The sequence below is a fragment of the Podarcis bocagei genome (assembly GCF_964188305.1).
Source record: "Podarcis bocagei genome assembly, chromosome: 12".
Lineage (NCBI taxonomy): Eukaryota > Metazoa > Chordata > Lepidosauria > Squamata > Lacertidae > Podarcis > Podarcis bocagei.
In genome coordinates this window covers 20,287,814-20,310,423 of record NC_138137.1, presented here as the reverse complement: position 1 = coordinate 20,310,423, position 22,610 = coordinate 20,287,814, and the positions used below count along the sequence as shown (strand labels likewise).

The following is a 22,610-nucleotide window of genomic DNA, read 5'->3' as shown; positions in this document are numbered from 1 at the left end:
TCTTCTAAAGCTAATCCCATCACAACTTCACTCACTTCTCCCTGACCTATCCAGAGCTCCTTCTGCCTGCCTGTACCACTTACACAAATCTTTCCTATCAACCGTGATAAACAGAACCTCCATGTGCAAATGCAGTATACCCCCGAAAACCAGTATACTGCATCTGTAAGCACTCTAGTATTTGGTGGGAAATCTGCTCAAAGCCAGAAACTGAGTTCAAGACAGAAATGTGGTGTGAAAGCCAATTCCATCAAACCACTCCTTCAGTCTCACATCTCCTGCTGCAAAATCCATTTTACTGATGCTAGGGTGGCGCTGTGGTGTAAACTGAGTCTTGGGCTTGCCGATCAGAAGGTCGGCGGTTCAAATCCCTGTGACGGTCCCAGCTCCTGCCAACCTAGCAGTTTGAAAGCACATCAAAGTGCAAGTAGATAAATAGGTATCGCTCTGGTGGGAAGGTAAACGGCGTTTCCGTGCGCTGCTCTGGTTTTGCCAGAAGTGGCTTAGCCACATGACCTGGAAAAACTGTCTGTGGACATACGTCGGCTCCCTCGGCCAGTAAAGCAAGATGAGCGCCACAACCCCAGAGTCATTCGCGACTGGACTTAACTGTCAGGGGTCCTTTACCTATTTTTCAGGGAGGCTAAGGGGCCATTTACAAATCTGTTTGCCTATAAAGTGTGTGTGTGTATCTATCTATCTATCTATCTATCCACATAAATATATAAAGATGAGTATTTGGGGGAGGGGAGAGCAAGCTGAAAATAAATGTGAACAGGTGCCTCTCCCATTTGCTCTAAGAAACAAGGAGCAGACTAATTCTACGGATCCACTACCACTTGTTGATTTGTATGGGAAACAATTAAGATTAGTTTTGGTATCTTCACTTGTAATTACATTGTTTGTGCTTTAATTTACTTACTATTTTTATCCTATCCCAAGCACAAGAATTAGGAGATATTAGAATATAAAAAGTTCATTTTCTCCAAAGTTCACAATGCACTTTGGGTTTCATTCAAGAGGGTTTTTCCATTTTTTTCATCCTGACCAGTACATTTTGATGTCTTCTTCTCTGATATACCATAGGCCAGGTGTGAGGCACCTTTGGCCCTTCCGATGTCGCTGAACTACAACTCCCATCAGACACAGTAAGCATGGCCAATAGCCAGGGAGCTATTGTCTGGAAAACCAAAGGCTCCCCACACCTGGCATATACAATTAATAACACAAATTCCTGCCATCTACTCATTACTATTCCCCATGGTTTAAGATACACCACATTCTACCAACCAGCTTAAATCTGCCCCCACATGCATATCACTTAACATCCCACGCAGGGGTCCCCAAACAGCATTGTGTGGTAACTTGTAACATAACAGCAAGTATGGAAGAAGGATGTGGTAAAGGAAATAAATCAACTTTCTCAGACCTGATGACAAGAAACATCTAGGCCTTTAGAAGTTTGTCTTTTTATATGCTTCTTCACAGATTAGATCTGTATTTTTTCTCAGGTTTCTTTTGTTCCAAAACCATTGTCCTCAGCCCTCAACCATGCATAATCTGCCTGACTTCCTCTGAAACACAGCATCATATAGGATGATACACAACTGGAATCAACCATTCTTTACAACAAGATAGACAAATCTAAGTACTATATTTTAATCAAGAGCTTTGATCATATACTTCAAGTTACAAAAATATAAGCAAAAATAGCTAAAGACAATCTGTTCCTCTGAGGATTTTTGTATTTCCGTCTTCCTTCTGCTCAGAGAGGGGAGAACTTTTAGTTCCTGTACTTGATTAAGGGATAGCTAATAGTCTGAAGACAAAATTATCCAGTTATACTTAAAAGGTAAGGGTCCCAAGTATGGAGAAGGTTCTACTTTTTGCCCCACTATTTTACTGATTTCTTGACACTAAATACTGATTTATTTTATACGCCAGAATTTTGGTGAAGCCATCAAAACATGTTATTCATTCCACCCACTTCATCCTTAATATATTTTATCTTTATTCTTTAGGATGCTGCTTACTTTGTATAATACTTGAAAACGGTGAAGCTTACTGATTTCACATTGTTATTCAAGGGTAACTCTCCCTCCCCATTGTGGTTCCACTTAAATAATACTTGATTGTGAAACTGCTTTCTGGCAAAGGAGAGGAGGAGCAGCGGAAGATGCTTGAAAATAAAACTGAGAAAGATTACTATGATGTTGAACAGCACTTGTCACGTTTGCATTTTTGGATAATTAATGTTTTTGACTAATTTTATGAACAAGTATAATCTCGTATTTCAGTGCTTCTGAACAAATTACAAAATCAAACACAACATTTCTGTACACCTTTACATTATTTAAATCCCCTACGCTTTGCTTAAAGATTCTTCTTCCCAGTGGAAATTAGATACTAATTACTTTTGGTGAGGAATCTTTTTTTTTTTTTTTAATAGAAGGTACTTCTTCTGTTTATTTATATTTATAGCCATGTACTAAAAAATGTTCTCCAATGCTATGCTGTTAGCAGTGACACTTATTGAGTAAAGTGATGTTTTTAAAAAAATCAAAAATATACTTCAAACATATCACAGTAAAAATAAACTTGTAATACACTTGTCTCCCAACAAGGATCACTACCAAACCCATCCCCATTCCCACTATTATGTACAGTACTGTAATTCTGAAGGTTCTGCCTCAGTATGCTGTGCTGACTAAAACAGAGTACGTATTATTTTGGTTAGAAATAGACTAGGAAAACATCACTTTACTGTTGTATTAATAACAGTTCAAAATCAAGCTTACCAGCTGCAGCACATGATACGGCAGCCTCTAAAGCACTTTAGTGTGTGTTGGGGGGGGGCAGTCAAGGAACACATCTCTCCCGTGCTAGTTAAATCTTCTGGAATGCCTGAGAAAAAAGAGCTGAATCAGGAAGAATGACCATTCTAGTTCCAGACAAGATTAAAATTTGCATGTATTTAAAATAATTATGACACCCATAGAATTCAACACAATAACAAACAATATAATCTTAATATTTTGCAAACTTCCATGCACAACAGCCTAGGCTATAAAAAAAAATAATCCAAACAGATGGCAAACTGAAGTTGAGACACAAGAGGTTTGCCCAGTGCCATCCAGCAAGTCTCAAATGCCCACACCTAACAGTCTGTCCTCTTGTCCATGTTGCCTTTGTCTTGCATCTGGGGCTTTCAGCCACCTGCTTAATTTTGGTTGGGGCTTCTGAAAACTGACTCTGCCTAGTTTATTCTGTCATTCAACTGTTTATTTATTCAGTCAAAAGTTCTGTAGTCTAATTCAGACATTATATTTTGTCATCAGGAAGTAACTAACAGTCATCTTTTCCATCACTGATTTTCCATGCAGCTGCACATGTGTGGAACAAATTTGTTCTTACCTCTTGCAAATATGAAGATAGAGCTGGCCTGCATAGAAAGAGTTCATCTCAAGGTAGGTGGACTGACTTTCCATTCTGCCCAATTATTCTTCACTGCTTTCCTTTCGACTGCTTTCCCAATATTGGGGTCAGGGGTCAGTACTGTGGTACAGCTACCTTCAGGCCTGATCTTCAAGAAGGCCCACTTGGGATGTTGGGGGCTTTGCTGGCTGAGTAGGGGTTCTGCTCTCTGCCAGGCACAACACCATCACTTATCCTACTCTGACTCAAAAGCATACCCTCCAACATTTTTCCAGTAGGATGTCCTATTCCATGATGGTGATTTTATTATTGATACCCTGACCATGTGACTGAGTTGCCCCAGCCACTCTGGGCAGCTTCCAACATATATAAAAACATAATAAAATATTAAACATTAAAAAAAAACTTCTGTATACAAGATTTCCTTAAGATGTCTTTAAAAAATTTAATTGTCACTTATCTCCTTGGATCGGGGGAGGGGGTTTCATAACTCCATACCCTCCAACATTTCTCCAATGAAAATAGGGACGTCCTAAGGAAAAGCGGGACTTTCTGGGATCAAATCAGAAACCAGCACAGCTTCTGTAAATCCAGGACTATACCTAGAAAATAAAGACACTTGAAGCATCTGCAATATGCAGGGTGGTACAAAGGCACCGGAGGGACGCGGGTGGCGCTGTGGGTTAAACCACAGAGCCTAGGACTTGCCAATCAGAAGGTCGCCGGTTCGAATCCCCGCGACGGGGTGAGCTCCCATTGCTCAGTCCCTGCTCCTGCCAACCTAGCAGTTCAAAAGCACGTCAAAGTGCAAGTAGATAAATAGGTACCACTCCGGCGGGAAGGTAAATGGCATTTCCATACACTGCTCTGATTCGCCAGAAGCGGCTTAGTCATGCTGGCCACATGACCCGGAAGCTGTACGCCGGCTCCCTCGGCCAATAAAGCGAGATGACAGCTGCAACCCCAGAGTCGGTCACGACTGGACCTAATGGTCAGGGGTCCCTTTACCTTTACTACAAAGGCACCGCTCAGAGAGAGGGGCCTCTACTCATTTCCTTACTCTCTTTCTCTAGGGTGGCACAATCCCTATTTTTGATTATTTATTTAACAACATTTCTATACCACTTGATTGTGGGAGGGAAACCTCAAAACAGTTTACACTACAGTACCAGAAAATGAAAGCGATAGGCAAGTGAGCACAATCTGTGCTTGTGCAAGGTGTAGCCACCTCATCTTCTCGTGTTCTCACTTGCGTACTCTCTGGGTGGAGATATGGGGCCCAACCCTCCCTATTGTGCCACCCACAAAGAAAGATAGGATGAGAGAGCAGAACAGGTAGATAGATGATCCTGCAGCAGCAAAAGCTTCTGCTTGCTCACGCTGCTTGCACCAGAGAGTCTGGACAAGCGGATAGAGCCTCTCTGTGTGTGTATTTACACAGGCAAGAAATCAGAAGCAACAACTGCCCATTGCTTGCCACCGTTACTTGCCCAACCAGCCTTGGCATGCTACTAAGTATGGGTGAAGACAATTATTCAGGGACATCAACTGTTCCCACAAAGATCAGCCTCTTCCTCCTTCTCTGTCTTGTCTGTGTCCTCATTAAAGGCACCACTGCAAGGGAAACTGAACCAAATCTCCACACCACTTCTTGCCCACTTGCCCTTGATCTCTGGGGTGCATACTGGGGAGGAAGGGGCAAAAAAATGGCTGCAAGGAGCAAACGCTGCTCTTCCTCTGCCTAATGATCCTCTGCTCTCTGGGCAGAGTTACTGAGCGAGCAGAAATTGCCACCGCTGCCTATACTGTACTTGGTTGTCTCTTTCCTGGCAGCACAGCACGGAGGACCCTCACTATTTCACCCAAAGAGTGCTAAAGCGCCCCAAGGGCTCCCGATACATTTTGACACCTGAGGCAGACCTGAAAACGGCTTCCCCCTCAGCCGCCAGGGAAGATCTACACCCGTGGTTCCCAACATGGGGCACATGCGCCACAAGGGGGCAATTCGATTTTTAAGGGGGGCAATTCAAGAATGACTTATTAACAGCTATTCTTTATTTATTTTTTGCATTTCTTATGGTTCTTCTTATCTTGAGGTGAGATCAAATTGTATTTTAAATTTGTTAGGTACCTTAATTGTATAGTAATTAAAATGACCAAAGTGTTACAGAAAAAGCTTCCGTTAAAATTATTTTATATTTGTGCATTTCAGTTCCCTATTACATGTTTGGAAGCTTTATTTGCTATTTTTTGATATTCTTATTATTATTAACAATTTCTTGGTGATTTCTTCCTCAGTACTTCAACTGTCCTTTTGTTCTTTTATGTTTCTCTTTCATGGATTTCATGTTCTTTGGAAGCTTGTTTAGACCAAGTTAATGGCCTTTTAGGCTTCTTCCATGTGAATAGGAGTTCACTTTTTGAATAATAAGAATTATATGTCATGGGGGGGCATCAGGATTTTAGAGATGCTTAGGTGAGGCATGACCAAAAAAGATTGGGAGCCACTGATTTACATGAAGAACAATGGGGACAAGGGAGCCATTAGGATCTCCTGAGGCAGTCACCTCACCCCGGTCGGTGGGCCTTGCTCCTTGCGCAACCAGCTGCCCCTGTCCTCTGAGGCATCTAGGTGGCCGCCATGACAGAACAGGGGGTCTGGCCTAGGTGGGAGCCAGCAGGTCCTTCCTGTGCTAGTCAGAGATGGCAGCTCTCTCAGATCAGACCCCCTTCCACACCTCAGGGACATACAGACAGTACAGTGGTACCTCGGGTTACATACGCTTCAGGTTAGACTCCACTAACACAGAAATATTACCTCGGGTTAAGAACTTTGCTTCAGGATGAGAACAGGAATCGTGCTCCAGTGGCTAAAGTGGTGCTTCAGGTTAAGAACAGTTTCAGGTTAAGAACGGACCTCTGGAACAAATTAAGTACGCAACCAGAGGTACCACTGTAGACTCTTCCAAGTGTCCCTATTTCCCAGGGACAGTCCTGGAATTCTGGAATGTCTCGCTTTTCCTCAGGACGTCTTTAATTTTCCTCAGAGAAATTTCCTCAGAGAAATGCTGGAATTGTTGGATGTCCCTATTTTCACCGGAGGAGAAATGTTGGGAGTTATGAGCCCACAGAGCCAAGGAGATAGATAACAATAAAACCTTTATAAGTCACCCGAAGGCAGAAACTTTTTTTAAAAGTTTCATATTTTATTTATGTATATATGTGTGTGTGTGTACTCTATCTTTGTTGTTGTTTAGTCGTGTCTGACTCTTCGTGACCCCATGGACCAGAGCACGCCAGACTGTATCTGTACTGTATCTACATCACCTCCAACTTTTACATATGTGTGTGTGTGTTGGAGGTGCAGACCGCTAAATAGTCGCTTTTCTCAAAGATATTCTTGGTTGGTCTCTGTTCTTCTCCGACCGACAGAAAACCTTAGTGGTCTCTATACGGGCTCCTTGGTGAACCTCATACAGGGAAAGGAACAAATTTTATTTCTAGAACAGGCCACCCAGAGTGGCTGAGGCAACTCGTTCAGATGGAGGGGGTTCTTGTTGCTAAGTATTTTCATCGGTGAGAGAGAGAGAGGCTGAGAGAAAAGTGGAAGAGCCCGACGTCTCCTGGAAGAGGACTGTGGGCTCTGGAGGTCGAGCAACCAAGCGCCCCTCTCCCCCTCCGCCCTTAAACTGGCGCCCTCGCGCGCCAGGCTTCCCAACCGCCCTCAGCCCGCCGCTGGGGAGTCGGCGGCGGCCTCCTGGCCACGCCCCTTCCCCGCCGCTCACCGCGGCTCTGCCCACTCAGCACCTCGCTCCCTTTTCCTTTCTCCTGCGCTTACCCAGCCTCCTCCTCCTCTCAGCCTCCCTTTCCCTTTAAAACTCGTGCTTCCCCTGCCCCCGCCCTGCGGCCGCGCGCGCAGGCGCGTTCTCTCTCTCTCTCTCTCTCTCATTCCCCTCCCGCCCCCACCTCTCCGAAGCCTTCACTCGCTCCCGGCTCCTCAGCGACTTCGCCTCAGCTCCGTCATTCTGCGAAGCCAGCAACCCAAAGCGCGCCTCCTCCTGTTCTTCCCCCTCCTCGCTTCGAACTCCGGGCTTAATTGGCCCAGTCGGGAGCGCGCGCGCGGGCGCGCGGCGGCTGGTTTACTTTTCTTCAGGCGGCGGCGGTGGAGGAAGCAGCAGCAGCTGGAGAAGTCACCGCCGAGGGAGGGTGGAAGGAGGAGGAGGAGGAGGAGGAAGAAGAAGAGTGTCGGGCGCGCATGTCTCGCTGACCGGCGCTGAAGAGGAACTCCCCCACCCCCTTCACCTCCCGACCCCCCCCAACCCAGCCCAATCCTGCTGGGCGCCCCCTCCTCGCGACGAGGATTTGACACGCCGAAGCTGGAGAGCGAGAGACCCGCGCCTGCCCTTCCTCCCACAGGTAAAAGCGTTTCTCTTCCTCCACACGCTCCCCAGCCCCCCCTTCCCCACTCCTCAAAGTGCCCCCCTCCTCAAACACAGCTGCCGCCCCCCCTTCACTACGAAGCCCTGCTCTGGCCTCCCCCCCCCCGCGCGCGTTGCCCACCATGATGCTTTATTTCCCAGGAGGCAGGACACCCCCCCAAACCAGCCATCCCCCCACTGGTTTCATTGGTTGGGGGTGGTTCCATCCAGGATGCTCCCCAGGTTCCAGTTAACACCCCCCCCCCCATGTTTCGATGCTGGCAAAATAAGTACTTGCGCTAAGGAGTCTTCCCCACCTCACCTCCCTTGTTCCTTTTTTTTTTGCCCAGTTCTAGGGCAAATATTTATCCTGTTCACCTCCCCCCCTTGTGCTTAATTCTTCACCATCCATTCCTCTGCTTGCCAGGCAGCCCCCACTCTCCTTCAGTAGAATTGGAGAGTTGGAAGGGACCCCAAGGGTCTTCTAGTCCAACCCCCTGCAATGTAGGAATCTCAGCTAAAGCAACCATGACAGATGACCATCCGGCCTCTCCTTAAAAAACCTCATGACCATCCTGTTAATGCCCTCTCGCCACCTTTCTTAGTTGGGAAGGGGAAGGGGGAAAGGTGGGTCTTGAACCCCCGATCCTTCTGGGCTCGGTGAGGTGTTAATTCTGACCCACAATAGTGGCTTTGTGTGCTTCAGTGCTGTATGTTGAGGCACCTGGACCAAATGGCTTCTGTTCCTTGGAGATACACTTATACGGCAGACACTCCTTTCCTTTTCTCATGCAGCACATCTCCTGTTTTAGGACCTCCCACCTCACCACAACAAAAATACTGCTGTTGCCTGTTCAACTTCCTGTGGCAGACACCCCCTCTAAACTAGTTTTTGCTACAGCATCCCTGACCCACCCGAGCAATAGTTTCCATGTTCTGCTTTTATCATAGCTGTGTCATGTCTAGTTCTAAAACAGGGCATGTCCCCTAATATATGACCCTTTCCACAGCCTTTTAGTCACTGGCCTTGATACTCTGCAGTAGGCAAACCCTCTGCACTGTGTCCTTCCGAAAGTTCTTAATCCTCTCAATAAGTCCTTTGTCCTCCAAGCTGCTCATAGTTTCTCAAAATATAGGCCGTCAGAAATGCTGTTTGGGTGCTTTATTGTGCTCATCGCTAACCTGACCTCATCAACTAAAGTTTTGTCCTCTGAAAGATCCACTTTATAAAAGAAATGGTACCACTCTCAAGTTTAGCTACACACCTCTTCCCAATATAACAAATTTTCTCTACAATAATTCCATCACTCTGAGCCAAAGCTCTCGTTAGGATAACTATGGCAAAGACTACCTCAGATGTGACCAACTTTCTATATGATTATCACTTATAGGAAATTATATGACTCTGTGTGTGTTTGTATGTTCGCACGTGTGTGTGTCATCTAAGGTGATGGATAGACTGTTTTATCACATGGAACTCTCATGTCATGCTAATGAAGGAAACATTGCATTTTTGTAATGGCTAATAGCCCCGTGTGTGGATTCTTACACCCAAGTGGTTCTGTATTGGAAATTCATCATGTAGAACTCAGTGTTTGTTCCCACTTCCTGAGAAAATCCTCCATATAATATACCACAGCCATCAAGTGTCCTGTCATAACTCAGTCATTACTGTCCTTTCTCTGTCTTCTGTGCTCTTGGTGTGCTGCTTTTCATCATTACCAGTAATACCCCAGTAACTTCTTCATTGCACCATACTACTGACTCAGCCAGATATATTTCTCTTCCTTAAAACAAAAGGCCATCCCCTTGAGATTTTTGCATTGTTCCCATCATTCTCCCTATTCTTGTTGCTTAGCCTTCTATTTTCATTGTTAAAATAAATGGAACCACCAGACCTATTTTTGAATCCAGTTTCTCCCAGGTTGCTCTGCTATTGCTATTGCTGGTGTCGCTGTCCCATTAGCATTTACCTTCTTTGTCCTAATTGCCCCTATTCTATATGCACAAAGTAAATTATCTTTTTCCTCCCAGTTAGTGAGAGAAATGCTTTATTGAGAAGTAAAGCACCAATTGCTCTCCTTCATTATTACTGTCTTAAGTTCTCCAAAAGAGGAGGTGGTCAAGCAACTTCGCCCTTTCCTGCCCCTGTAGAGAGAACAAGTCTGTAGGCTTTTGTATGATTAGCAGCATCTTCTTTGTAGCAAAGAAATATCTCATACCTCCCACCCACTCCTTTTTCTGGAATGTCTCCAATATGTATCCCAGGCCTGCCTCAAGCCTCTCTTTTTGGTTGGAAAAAAACCACACCATCTCCTTCCTTCCATCGTCCACTGTCTGTGTTCCCCCTATTTCATTTTGCTACATTTTATGTCATCCTGCCTTTCACCACCCTGGTTTTCTCTTGTTTCTGCCTTTCCAAGAAAGTGCCTGAGAAGGAGAGGATGTCACATTTTAAAAGTGTCCATTTCAACCTCTTGCCATTTCCACTACTGCATAATTATGTCTATGACATGGGGCTCCCCACCCCCTCTGGGGAAATAGAAAAATAAGTGACTTGTATGTATCTATTCTGTGTGTCTGTGTCTGTATCAGTCCAGAGCAGCTGCTTCAGTCTCTTTCTCCCCCTTCGCCCCCCGCCATACATTACAAACCTTGGCCTAGTTGGTTATAAACCATATTCCCCTGTTCTCCTACTCCCCTCCCCAATGTTTTGATCATTTCACCCTGATTGGCTTCTAATGAAGATGAAGTGAGGTAATGCTTGCTGCTGCTTTTCACGAACCCAGCAGAAATGTTCAATTCATCTTCGCTTATATGAAATTAAAGGCTGCTGTAGAAGACATCATCAGTGTCTTTCCTTGCCATTTGAATCCCAGTTTCTAAGGTTCTGTTTATTCTTCCTTGAGTTGATCGGAGGATAAGGTAGAAAGGGAGAGGACTTGAAGCCCCAGTTCTGTGCATTTTTATGTAAGTTCGTAGACAGCCCAGATACTTTCATACTCATGTTTCTCCTTCATTATCTTGTAGTCTTGGAAAGACTTTAACCTCTCTGACCCTTGTGCATCCCTATGTGTTTCTCTTACCAGACGCTTAAAAGCCTTTCTCTGGATGTGGAGTAATTTAATAGAAAAGGGATTTAGGCAGTGTCTCTCTCCCCCCCCCCCCATTTTTTGTTTATTGCACTATGACACAACCTTGAGGCTACTTGATTGTGTGTGGTATTAATAACGGCAATAAAATACTTTCCTACAGTATCACTCTCCCCTGTTGATTTTCAGATCGTTTGTTGTTTTGTTTATTTTCTTTTGACCACATGCAAAAGGTTAAACTTCCCAAGCTAAATATGTTTTTATCCCAGTTATATTTAGCTCTAAGCTCCTTCAAATAAAATATAACTTGACGTGTAGTTTAAATGTTTGCAGTATATAGCATGGAAGAGTGTGTGTGTGTGTGTGTGTGTGTGAGAGAGAGAGAGAGCGAGAGAGAGAGAGAGAGAGAGAGAGAGAGAGACATCTCATGACAGATTAAAACATTTATTTTCTGTTGTAAAAACTGGCATTACTTGTTAAAGTAATGATATGTTATGGACTGCTGCTGTTATGCATTTATCTGATGAATGGTAACCTGAACTTCTGAAATACAATATAGTTCTTTTTCAACAGCAGTAATATTTATAGTACAATTGTTAGGGCAAACGTGTGCTTGGAATTCACTAAAAGGGTTACTGATGTTTTTCTGGTAAGTCACTCCGAAGTATGTGCATGTTGTGCCATCATTCCTTTCAAAACGTGTTATGTAAAAGATCAATAGTTTTAAGGAAAGAATAGCTAAAATAGGAAGGCAACTCTGTAACCTTTCCTCAGATTTTTTTAAAAAATTATTTTCTAGGGCTATCACTTGATTGAGACAGTCTTAGCAGACTGATATAAATTTGTATATGAGAAAATAGTTGTAAAGGAAGAAAAGCTATAATTTGAAGCACACAGAATAAGCTGTTGCTTTCTCACACAGAGAGAATAACTCTTTTAAAGTGTTTCTTGTCATTTGATTTGTCACTGATAGCTTGTGTTAAAAATTATATTTAAAATCTGCCTCATTCATCTGGTGTGCCTTTGCAGTGGATCAAAATGTTTTTAATTTAATAGATTGACTAAGTGTAGCCCAAATATGTCCTTTATGTTTTAAAAAATAAAATAAAACAAGGATTCAACTGATTCCTGTAACCCAAATCCTGTAACATTTTTGACATAAAAATGCTAGTCTTATGCTACTTTTTAATCAATGGTTGTAAAAAATAAATAAATGTTGGTTGATCTGGTCATTGTTGCTTAATGTCTTAAATCCTAAGCCAATTTTGCTTGCAAGTAAGGGCTTGTACAGATGAAGCAGCTCAGTAGAAATTACTCACTTACTGACTTCCAAGTGCTATTGGTGCCCACATCGTGGCAAAATCAAAAGACATCATAATCCAACAAGGAGCGGAGATTGCAGTGTATGTGTTTTTAGAGAAATACTGTAATCTATATTGCTCCCCCTGCCTCCCTGGGCAGTATTTTGTATTTGTGGCAAATATTGCAGGATGTTTACAAATTGCCTATTGTGGTTTCCCACCATGAGTAAGAGGGGCAGTGAAAGAAGTGTACTGTCTTGCTGTGGGAGAGGAGACGATGCTAGATTTTTCTTGCTTGACCCATATCCATCATGGCTGGCAATAGCTTGCTGTGAAGAAACAGTGGCCTGGTTCCAAAAGTTAATTTCCTCATCTTATATAGGGTATTTTTATCCTGTCTTTCAATCTCACAAAAGATTCCCAAGGTAGCTTTCCAATTAAAACATAAGTCTTAAAGAAAATAAAATGGCAGAATCTGCCTAAAATCGGATTAAAATTAATAGTGATAAAACTATAGAGTAGTAAAATTCTGTAATACTTGTAAGAGGAAACATTACAATTCACTTAGTTAGGCACCGTTTCCATACACATTGCAAGAAGCTCTTGTAGATTACTGATTTTTTTAAAAAAACAAAACTGTGTCCTTCTGATTTTATATGAAGGTTGCAAATTTCACTGTTTTAACCAAAGTGGAAGAGCAGTTGGTGGTACTGTTGATTCAGACTCTTCTTGGTGAAAAGGATTTTCTGTATCTGCTTCCACCTGGTTTCTAACCAGGTTTTGGGAATAAGACCCACTTTACTGTTCTTGTAAACTCTTTTGCTTTGAGGAAAAGTTAAGAGGCATGTTCCTGTTTACTCTTAAGAACTTTCTGATAAAGCAATCATACCCTTCTGGTTTAGCCTCAGGTGCTGGGAGCTGGAGTCAATACATTGCAGTTGCTCTGTTATTTCCCAAGTACATTTCAGAGGCTGGCACTGGGAGATTACTATTTTACTGTATGCAGAGTTATTCAGATCCTTCTTGCTACAGAGTTCCACATTCGCGTGTACCTTATGATGTAATTAACGGTCCTCTCTACCAGTTTTTGGAGGGACCAGAAAGGGGCTTAAATCCAGCAAAGTCCGTCAGATTGGATAGTCTGCACATTATTCACATGATTCCCCAACCAATACAGCTTGTTACATCTATGTACCTCATGATCTCATTATTAGTCCAAGGAAAGAGTTTTGGGGTTGCCTTACTAAAAGCTCTTGCAGTTGTGCGTAAGACAGGCAATTTTGGAAATGCCACAACATTGTAAGACGTCAAGATGGCAAAAACTTTTATATCATGACATGCATTTTTTGACACTTGCTCTTGGACTATTGGGTTTAAAGATAAAATAAAAACCAAATGTGCCCACCCCACCTCCCATTCAAATCAGAACCACAGGTGAGACTTAAGCTTTTCCTCCCCTACAGTGTTATTGGATATATCACCCCTGTGTGGCAAATTGTAATAGTCAAACTCCCCCAGGTCTACAGGGGTGTCCAGAGCTAAGTCTTGTCCTTGTTGGATGAATTTTAGTTGTTCAGGCATGAGAATGTTATGTACAATATTATTAGACACGTACAGCCTGCCACCTGCATGCTTGACCTTTGCTTCTCTTGGCTCAGTGATGGAATGACTGTCTGGAACCAGGAGCTGGAATATGCTCCTTATGAGACTGAGTTGCCCTTAAGGAGGCGGTTGTGAGGCAGAGAAAAAATATTCCTGGACCTGGAAGGTTGTAATCGGTGTTAGAAACTGAGATGTGAAAGCTAGGAGCTAAATGGCACCTTAAACATAGGTTATGGGCACAACAACGGAACGTCTAGGCACCTTTTTTATAACAAGAATACAAAGCAGTAAATGAATGAACTCCATTTCTTTCACTCTGCAGTTTTAATCTGAAATCTTAGGCGCAGTGCTGTGCCCAGAGCTCAGAAACTGCTTGTGCTAATGAAATTCCGTTGCAAAATGTGCCTAGAACAATGGGAGTTTCGAACGCTGGTTGTAATAACTACCAGCTTGCTAAATTTCTTTTCCAGGGAAACAGTTTAAAAGCCAGGGAGATGGTGCAATTTCATTATCATTTGGAAGAGACTAACTATTTGGATCCATTTTGTTGAGTTTTAGACCCAGTTTTGGCTTTGAAAGCACTTTGGCCATCCTGATACATTATCTGTGCTGGGGAAGAGACAGGATGAATGCAGCTCTTTTACTCATCTGCATCTCTTAGCAGCTTTTAATACCATCATGGTATCTTTCCAATAGGCTGTCTTGGGTCGTATCATATTTTATCTTTATGATGCTTTATTTTGAAGTTTTTGTAAGTTGCCCTGTTAAATTTTACTGATGGGTAGAATAGAAATTCTGTTAATAAATAAAAAATAAATCCAGTCAAAATAAAAATAAAGCTCAGTCAAAAACTGATCTATCCACTGTTCTACCCTGCCTTCCTATAAAATTAGAATTGGTATTGCTCAGTCTTAAAGTAGTCCAACTTATACCCTGCTGTGCAGTTTGAGATTCTTGGCTTTTATATATTGCTATATTAATGTCCCTTGTAGATTACAGATCTAACCAAAGTTAAAACATACTGTATTTACTATGTTTCAGTAATAACGTTAAGAATATGTTTAAATGCTATGATCTGAAATAGCTTAACTTTAGTTGGATTGTGCCCAGGAAGTTTTTAAAAATACTGTACCAGATTGTTGTAACTAATGCAGGTTGATCCTAAGCATGTTTATTCAGAAGTACCATTGTGTCCAGTAGGAGAAAGTGTACATAAGATTGTAATCTCGGTGTTCTTTAAAGGTACTGTAGGGCTTCCATCCAAATTTAAGTGAATCCAAATCTCTACATTTTTAGGCCTTTCTTTTAGGTGCCAGCTTCTTGCTGTTTGCAGCTGTGAGTTTAAGGCAGACATGTGAGAGATATTAAAACACTAGGTTTTACATATAGAGTACTGTACTAGGTTGAAGATTATTGATCAAGTGAGGCTGCCTTCTAATTTCAGGTGCATGTTACATGAACACACTCAGAATCATGCTTTTTATTACTTAGGATATTCTGAGGGCTATCTCCTAAAAACAAAACAAAAACAAATTGAAAAGAGTCTTCACCATAGAAGAAGTTGAGGAAAGAGTCTGGAGATTAGCATAGGTATTGGCTTGTGTTGGGTATTAAGTTAGGTCAAATTTTTTTGCTCTTATTTGAGGAAAGAGAATCCCTGTACATGTTATCCCAAAGAATGGAAAATAGTCTATATGATTAAGGAAATAGATTAGGGTTGCTACATTTCAGAAAGTGATGGACGAAAAAGTTGCCAACCTAAAATAGATAAGGTGATTATTATGAGTTACTTGCTAAAACAGTAACTCTGTAGTGTTACTTCAGGCTTCTAATTTATGCATTTAGCATTAGCTCTCCTTCACTACCCTTCTTTTCACAATAGTTGCTTATCCTATCTGATTTTTTTTGTTTTTTTATCTAATACAAGTGAAGACATATAAGGATAAAAGTGGAATGCATATAAATGAAGTATTTTTCACATTGTGACATTGGAACAAAAATCCCAGGATTATTATTGAAGTGTTTTGGTCACTTTTAAAAGCAGCATCACAAAGCAGTATATGAACAAGAGCAAGGCAAGACGATCCTTTACAAACCCTGGCCCCAAAATGTAAAGATCAAGACCAACACTTCAAATTATGACCAGAAGTTTAATGTGGCTGGTGCAGTTGGTTTAAAATTGGTGTTAGTTCTCAGATTTCCCAGCATCTGGATCATTTTAAGAGGCAACCCCATGTGCATTGTAGGTATGCTTGGAGATAACTAGTATGTGGATAACTTAGGCCAATGTGTGACTCCCGCTTACAGGGTTGCAGCCAGCATACAAGCTGCACTTGCTGTCTGTGTCTCACCAGACAATTACAAGTTTACAACAGATTTGCTAATCTGGTACCTTCCATGGGTTTTGAATGATAATTCCATTGCCTGCCTATGATGGATGGGAGTTGTCCAACACACCTGGAGGTTGCCAGGTTGGGAAAAGCCGATCTTGGAGTACCCCAAACTTCCCAACCCACAGATTCTTTGTCTTCCCAAGATGAATTTAAGCTTCGTCTACCCAGATACATTTCCTAAAAAATCTGTTGCCTCCCTTGGATTCTTAGGTTGAAAAAAAGTGATGCAGCTGTATGTCATCTGCATGATAGTGACGTCACAGTCCAAAGCTCTGGATGCTTTCCCTCTCCCAATGGCTTCATAATTTGTTTGGATGAGTAATAACCAAAGCTATGATTTTATTTATATTCCTTGTTTGTTTTCCATTTAGAATCTAAGATGTCCACTGAAGGGCAAAGAGTTGACGATAGTCCAAGCACTAGTGGAGGCAGCTCTGATGGAGATCAGCGGGAAGGTGTTCAACAAGATCAAGAAAGAGAACAGGTTCAGCCCAAGAAAAAGGAGGGCAAAATATCTAGCAAAACAGCTGCTAAACTTTCAACTAGTGCTAAAAGGTACTTGCTCTCTGTGGACTTTTTCTCTACCTTTCCTGTTAATTAACATCATTAGTAGGCATCTATTCACCTGCTGACTATTTTATTACTCCACAGGGTTGTATGTTTGTGTTAGCCTTAGTATGATCACTGATTGGTTGACTCACTGGTTCTTAATCCAAATGGCTATAATAATAGTTTATGTAAATGCACTGACATTCCTATATTGCTGTTAAAATTGAGGCAGTTTTGTACCTTTATACATAGATGCACACACTTGCATTTATGTGATTGACTAGTTTTCAGATTTGTTGGCATAAGTCAAGGTTAATTAGCTAAAAACATTTTGGACATTTCAGCAATTCAGTGTGATAGAATGCTATATAATACTTACTGCTGTAAAATATGATGCTTTCCTTTGCCTGCTTGGTTAGGTAAAATGTCAGTATGACTGAAAATGCATTTTCATTTCATAGTGTTAAACGGCAGACTTCCTTAGTACTTTTGGCTTTCTCGTTCCCAAGAGAGAAGGTAGATTTGGAGATCAGCTACTTACGAGATCTTAGGCTGTTGCATCAGTCACTTCATGAGAACGATTGGTGTGCTTAGACTCTGCACAGATGGAGCCTGCATTAATAGTTTCCCCGCAAGCACATGGCAGCATAAGCCTGAACAGAAGAATTCAAATTCTATTTCTGGGGAACTCAAACCAGTCATGGATTTAAAAAACAAACAAAAAAACCAAAAACCTATCTAAAGTATAGTCCTACAGACATGAAAAACTCAGGGCAACTGATTGCTTTGGCATCTTACAGTGTGACTGGTTAAATATATAATTTATTGTTAAGTGTACCAGCTGCATGGTGACATTACTGCTTGCTTTTCTATTGCTCCATATTATTGAGTCGTTCTTCATTCTGGCAACACCAGTTTTGTCTAAAACATTGTTAGCGTTTCCTCGGCTCGGTGTAGCTACTCCATCATGCACATGAAACACTGCATGGGTAGCTACTACTTGATTCACTTCGTTGTGTGCAAAATATTCCTCAAAACTCTGTGTAGGGCAACCACTGAATAGAATATATGCAAATGCACATTAAGATTCTTGTGGATTTCTCAGTTGATAGTTTTACATGCCCTTTAAATAATGCTCATTCTCAGTCCTCTTAAATTTCGGGTTGTTTTAGGGCAACAACTTATGCTTTTAATGCTTGATCCATAACTAGCCAGAAATGATCACAGGGAGAGCAAATGACTTGTTTCTTAAAAAAAAACAATGTTTAAAACAATGGGCCAAATGACATTCATAGTGTACAGTATTCCTATTGTTGATAGTGTTTCTTACTGTATTCTCATGGTAATGCTTGTTTATACCGTTGTAAACTGACTGGTATGGATTAGGACTATAATTTGTTTATTAAATCATGTTTATTTTGCTCTTGTTGAGGACTGAGGAGTCCTTCTCCAGGGCATCTTTTAAAACACAAACATATAATCCAGAAAGAAAAAAAAGCAACAGTGTAAACAGCAGGTAGCATAAAGCGTTGGACAGTTCACAACTCCATAGTGCAGTTTTTGCAAGTCTGGTTGGGGCGTCCAATGGGCCAATGGGATTATTTCAGTTTATGTGCCCTGCTGATGTGAGCAAGACACTTGCAATGATGTGACCAGCTTCTTACTCAATTGATCTCTGTTCATCTTGGCTGGTGAAAGACAGTCAGCCGGGTGGGTGCTTGCTGCTCTTAAACAAATACTGGTAACCTCAAAACTTGATTATTGCAGTACATTATATATGGGGCTGCCCTTTGTGCCTGGTCCAGAAGCTCCAACTGTTGCAAAATGCTGCAGCTAGACCATTGATTTACAAAGATCTTGACCATATGAGTCTAGGGTATCTTAAGGATCACTTGATCCCTTATAAAAAGGTGAAAGGCCCCTGGACAGTTAAGTCCAGTCAAAGGCAACTATGGGGTGCGGCACTCATCTCGCTTCAGGCCAAGGGAGTTTGCATTTGTCCACAGACAGCTTTCTGGGTCCTGTGGCCAGCATGACTAAGTCGCTTCTGGCGCAATGGAACACATGATGGAAACCAGAGCGCACGGAAACGCCATTTGCCTTCCCGCCACAGTGGTACCTCTTTATCTACTTGCACTGGCGTGCTTTCAAACTGCCAGGTTGGCAGGAGCTGGGACAGAGCAACGGGAGCTCACTCCGTCACAGGGATTCGAACCTCCAAGCTTCCAATTGGCAAGCTGATCCCTTATATCCCAGCCCAAACACAGAGCTCCTGGGTGGAGTCTCTTTGTTGGTCTCCTGTGGCTCAGGTGCATGGCCAGCAACTACTAGAAGACATGTATTCAGTGTAATGCACCCCAAACTGCAGCACTTTCTCAGCTGATATAAGGCAGGCACTCTCCTTGCTGAACCTCAGACCCATGATTAAAACTTTCTGTCCCAGCAGGCATTTTAAGTAGCGTTCAGGTTTGTGATACATTTTTATTGTCTCATTTTCTGAGACAATAAAATGTCTTAAATAGATAAATAGTACTGTGCATAATGTAGGAGCTAGCTCAGTTGGTAGGGCAAGGTCGTGGGTTTGAGTGCCACTTTGAGCAAAAGATTCCTGCATTGGAGGGGTTGGACTAAATGACCATTGTGGTCCCTTCCAACTCTACAGTTCTGTGGTTCTATTTTAACTGTATAATACTACATACACTTGTGAGTAAATCCTATTGAACTCTGTAGGCTTTTTGAGTAAGCAAGCATATATTGGATCTTAAGTCTTTTTAACCAGGTTAAGTTGGCATAGCCTACTGAAAAGATGAAATGTTTTCTTTAAAAGTTTTGTTTTGCATAACAAAACACATTCATTTAGTGGCAGTTACTGCTAACAGCGTAAGAATGACAGTTTACAAAAGGCTTGGAAGTTACATGGACTTATTGCTTATGGTTTCACAGACATATTTTCCCCTGCCTCTTTGATTTCTCATCAAAAAGGTTTTGCAGGTTTTTAAAGCCCCACAAACACACTGTTTGGCAAGAGAAACATAATACAACAGAAGAGGAGGAAATCAGTGTGTGCACCTACAAGAAACTGTGCTTTTGTCATACAATATCTGAACAATTATATTTCGCCTAAATTTATAATGTAATGTTTTTCTTTTTAAACAACTGTATATGTGGAGATACACTTTTGTCTGTAATGGTCTCAGTAATGCTAATATCTTTATGAAAATGTTGGCATACCTATGTTAACTACAGCAAATATTTCATTCTAAATATAGTTTTAATAATAATCTTGTAGATTGAGGAGTTAACTGAGCCAGAAGAGAAGATGAAATAGCTGGTAGTTATGTTAAGCTTTGTTCAAGATGCACTAGTTTATGCCCCAAACAGATAGCACTTGAAAGCAAAAGCAATTTCTAAAGTAATTACTACAGTGGTGCCTCGCAAGACGAAATTAATTCGTTCCGCAAGTCTCTTCGTCTTGCGAGTTTTTCGTCTTGCGATGCACGGTTTCCCATAGGAATGCATTGAAAATCAATTAATGCGTTCCTAGGGAAACCACCTTCAGACCTTCAGTTCCCTCCCCGCCGCCCGGCTTCGGAGCAGCGTTCCGAAGCCCGCCGGCAGCGGGAGGAGGCGTTCCCGCCCCACCGCCCGGCTTCGGAGGAGGTCCGAAGCCCGGCAGCGGCGGGAGGAGGCGTTCCCGCCCCACCGCCCGGCTTCGGAGGAGGTCCGAGGACAGTGGGGAAGACGCACTGTGCTTCCCCGCTGTCCCGGATATTTCCCTATGGGCTGTCGTCTTGCGAAGCAAGCCCATAGGGAAATTCGTCTTGCGAAGCGCCTCCAAAACGGAAAACCCTTTCGTCTAGCGGGTTTTCCATCTTGCGAAGAAGAAGAAGAAGAGTTTGGATTTGTTATCCCGCTTTATCACTACCCGAAGGAGTCTCAAAGCGGCTAACATTCTCCTTTCCCTTCCTCCCCCACAACAAACACTCTGTGAGGTGAGTGGGGCTGAGAGACTTCAGAGAAGTGTGACTGGCCCAAGGTCACCCAGCAGCTGCATGTGGAGGAGTGGGGAATCGAACCCGGTTCACCAGATTACGAGTCTACCGCTCTTAACCACTACACCACGCGAGGCGTTCGTCTTGCGAGGTACCACTGTATTACCTGTACCCCAGACACAGACTATTTTCAAATGAAAAAAGAAGGCATTCTTTAAAAATCCATGCACTCATGTTAAGTCAAAGTACAGATTTTTAAGAATAATTGTGTTTTTAAGATTAAGGGTAGCAGAATTTTAAATTATGGTTATCAATTACTTTTGACTTGAATATAATTGTACCAACAGTCCACTAATGTTGGCTTATCCACGTAGCCCATATGGTTGATCTTGTATTCCTATTTTGTGCCCTAGCTACTGGAGGTTTGTTATATGTACATTTTCAGATTATGACTGTTTATAACTCTACCAACCAAAGAGCACAGACATTGTATTCCATTATATGTAGAGATGATATTATGCCAAGTACCTATTAGCCTTAGCTTCTGAAAAGTTACCGGCACTTAAAATCCCAATCCGCTGTTTTTGAAAAGGCCTTACTTCCAAATAAGTGTGCAAAGGATTGCATCCAGAGCCTTCAAATTGATGATCTTGCTTAATATCTTTGTGGTATGTTGAGAAACGGCTAAATATAAATGCTTGTTTCTAAAGAGATAGCAGTCTGCAGTGCTTTGATCTTTTTCTTTTTTCTTTTTTGTAAAAAGGCAGAGTATATATGCTAAGCATGAATGAAGAATTGTGCCCTGCATACCGAAAGTGTTGTATTTGTAGCCAGATTCAATAATGATTCTATTTAGTTGCAAACCAGTATGTTTTGTTGTAGCACCCAGCTAATATTGATGCTTGTTCATAAATTATACAAAAAATTAAATGAAAAAAGATGATGTGCAGCCATAACTGTATTATATAATTCTTAATATAAAACTATGAGGCTCCAACGAAGTCCTACTTAGAGTAGACTTTTTAAAATAAATGGCCATGACTAATTTAAATCTATAATAATAATAATAATAATAATAATAATAATAATAATAATAATAATAATAATAATTTATTATTTATACCCCGCCCATCTGGCTGGGTTTCCCCAGCCACTCTGGGCGGCTTCCAAAAGAATATTAAAATACTATGATACATCAAACATTAAAAGCTTCCCTAAACAGGGCTGCCTTCAGATGTCTTCTAAAAGTCTGGTAGTTGTTGTTCTCTTTGACATCTGGTGGGAGGGCGTTCCACAGGGAGGGCGCCACTACCGAGAAGGCCCTCTGCCTGGTTCCCTGTAACTTGGCTTCTCGCAGTGAGGGAACCGCCAGAAGGCCCTTGGCGCTGGACCTCAGTGTCCGGGTAGAACGATGGAGGTGGAGACGCTCCTTCAGGTATACTGGACCGAGGCCGTTTAGGGCTTTAAAGGTCAGCACCAACACTTTGAATTGTGCTCAGAAACGTACTGGGAGCCAATGTAGGTCTTTCAAGACCGGTGTTATATGGTCTCGGCGGCCGTTCCCAGTCACCAGTCTGGCTGCTGCATTCTGGATTAGTTGTAGTTTCCGGGTCACCTTCAAAGGTAGCCCCACGTAGAGCGCATTGCAGTAGTCCAAGCGGGAGATAACCAGAGCATGCACCACTCTGGCGAGACAGTCCGCGGGCAGATAGGGTCTCAGCCTACGTATCAGATGGAGCTGGTACACAGCTGCCCTGGACACAGATTTAACCTGTGCCTCCATGGACAGCTGTGAGTCCAAAATGACTCCCAGGCTGCGCACCTGGTC

The 22,610-nt window shown here is 42.2% G+C and overlaps 1 protein-coding gene across 2 annotated transcripts in view; it reads left to right on the top strand.

Moving 5' to 3' along the window:
* Positions 1 to 7,391: 7,391 nt before the first annotated feature.
* The window catches only part of UBE2E2 (ubiquitin conjugating enzyme E2 E2), a 135,759-nt gene continuing 120,540 nt past the window's right edge, over positions 7,392 to 22,610 (top strand). Inside the window, exons 1-2 of one of the 2 annotated variants that reach the window (XM_081164966.1) lie at positions 7,392 to 7,851; positions 16,613 to 16,796. In XM_081164966.1, coding sequence (XP_081021092.1) covers positions 16,621 to 16,796 — 176 coding nt within the window. In that variant the 5' untranslated portion in view covers positions 7,392 to 7,851; positions 16,613 to 16,620. The remainder of the gene's footprint in view (positions 7,852 to 16,612; positions 16,797 to 22,610) is intronic. The other variant, XM_081164965.1, reaches the window with a different exon arrangement.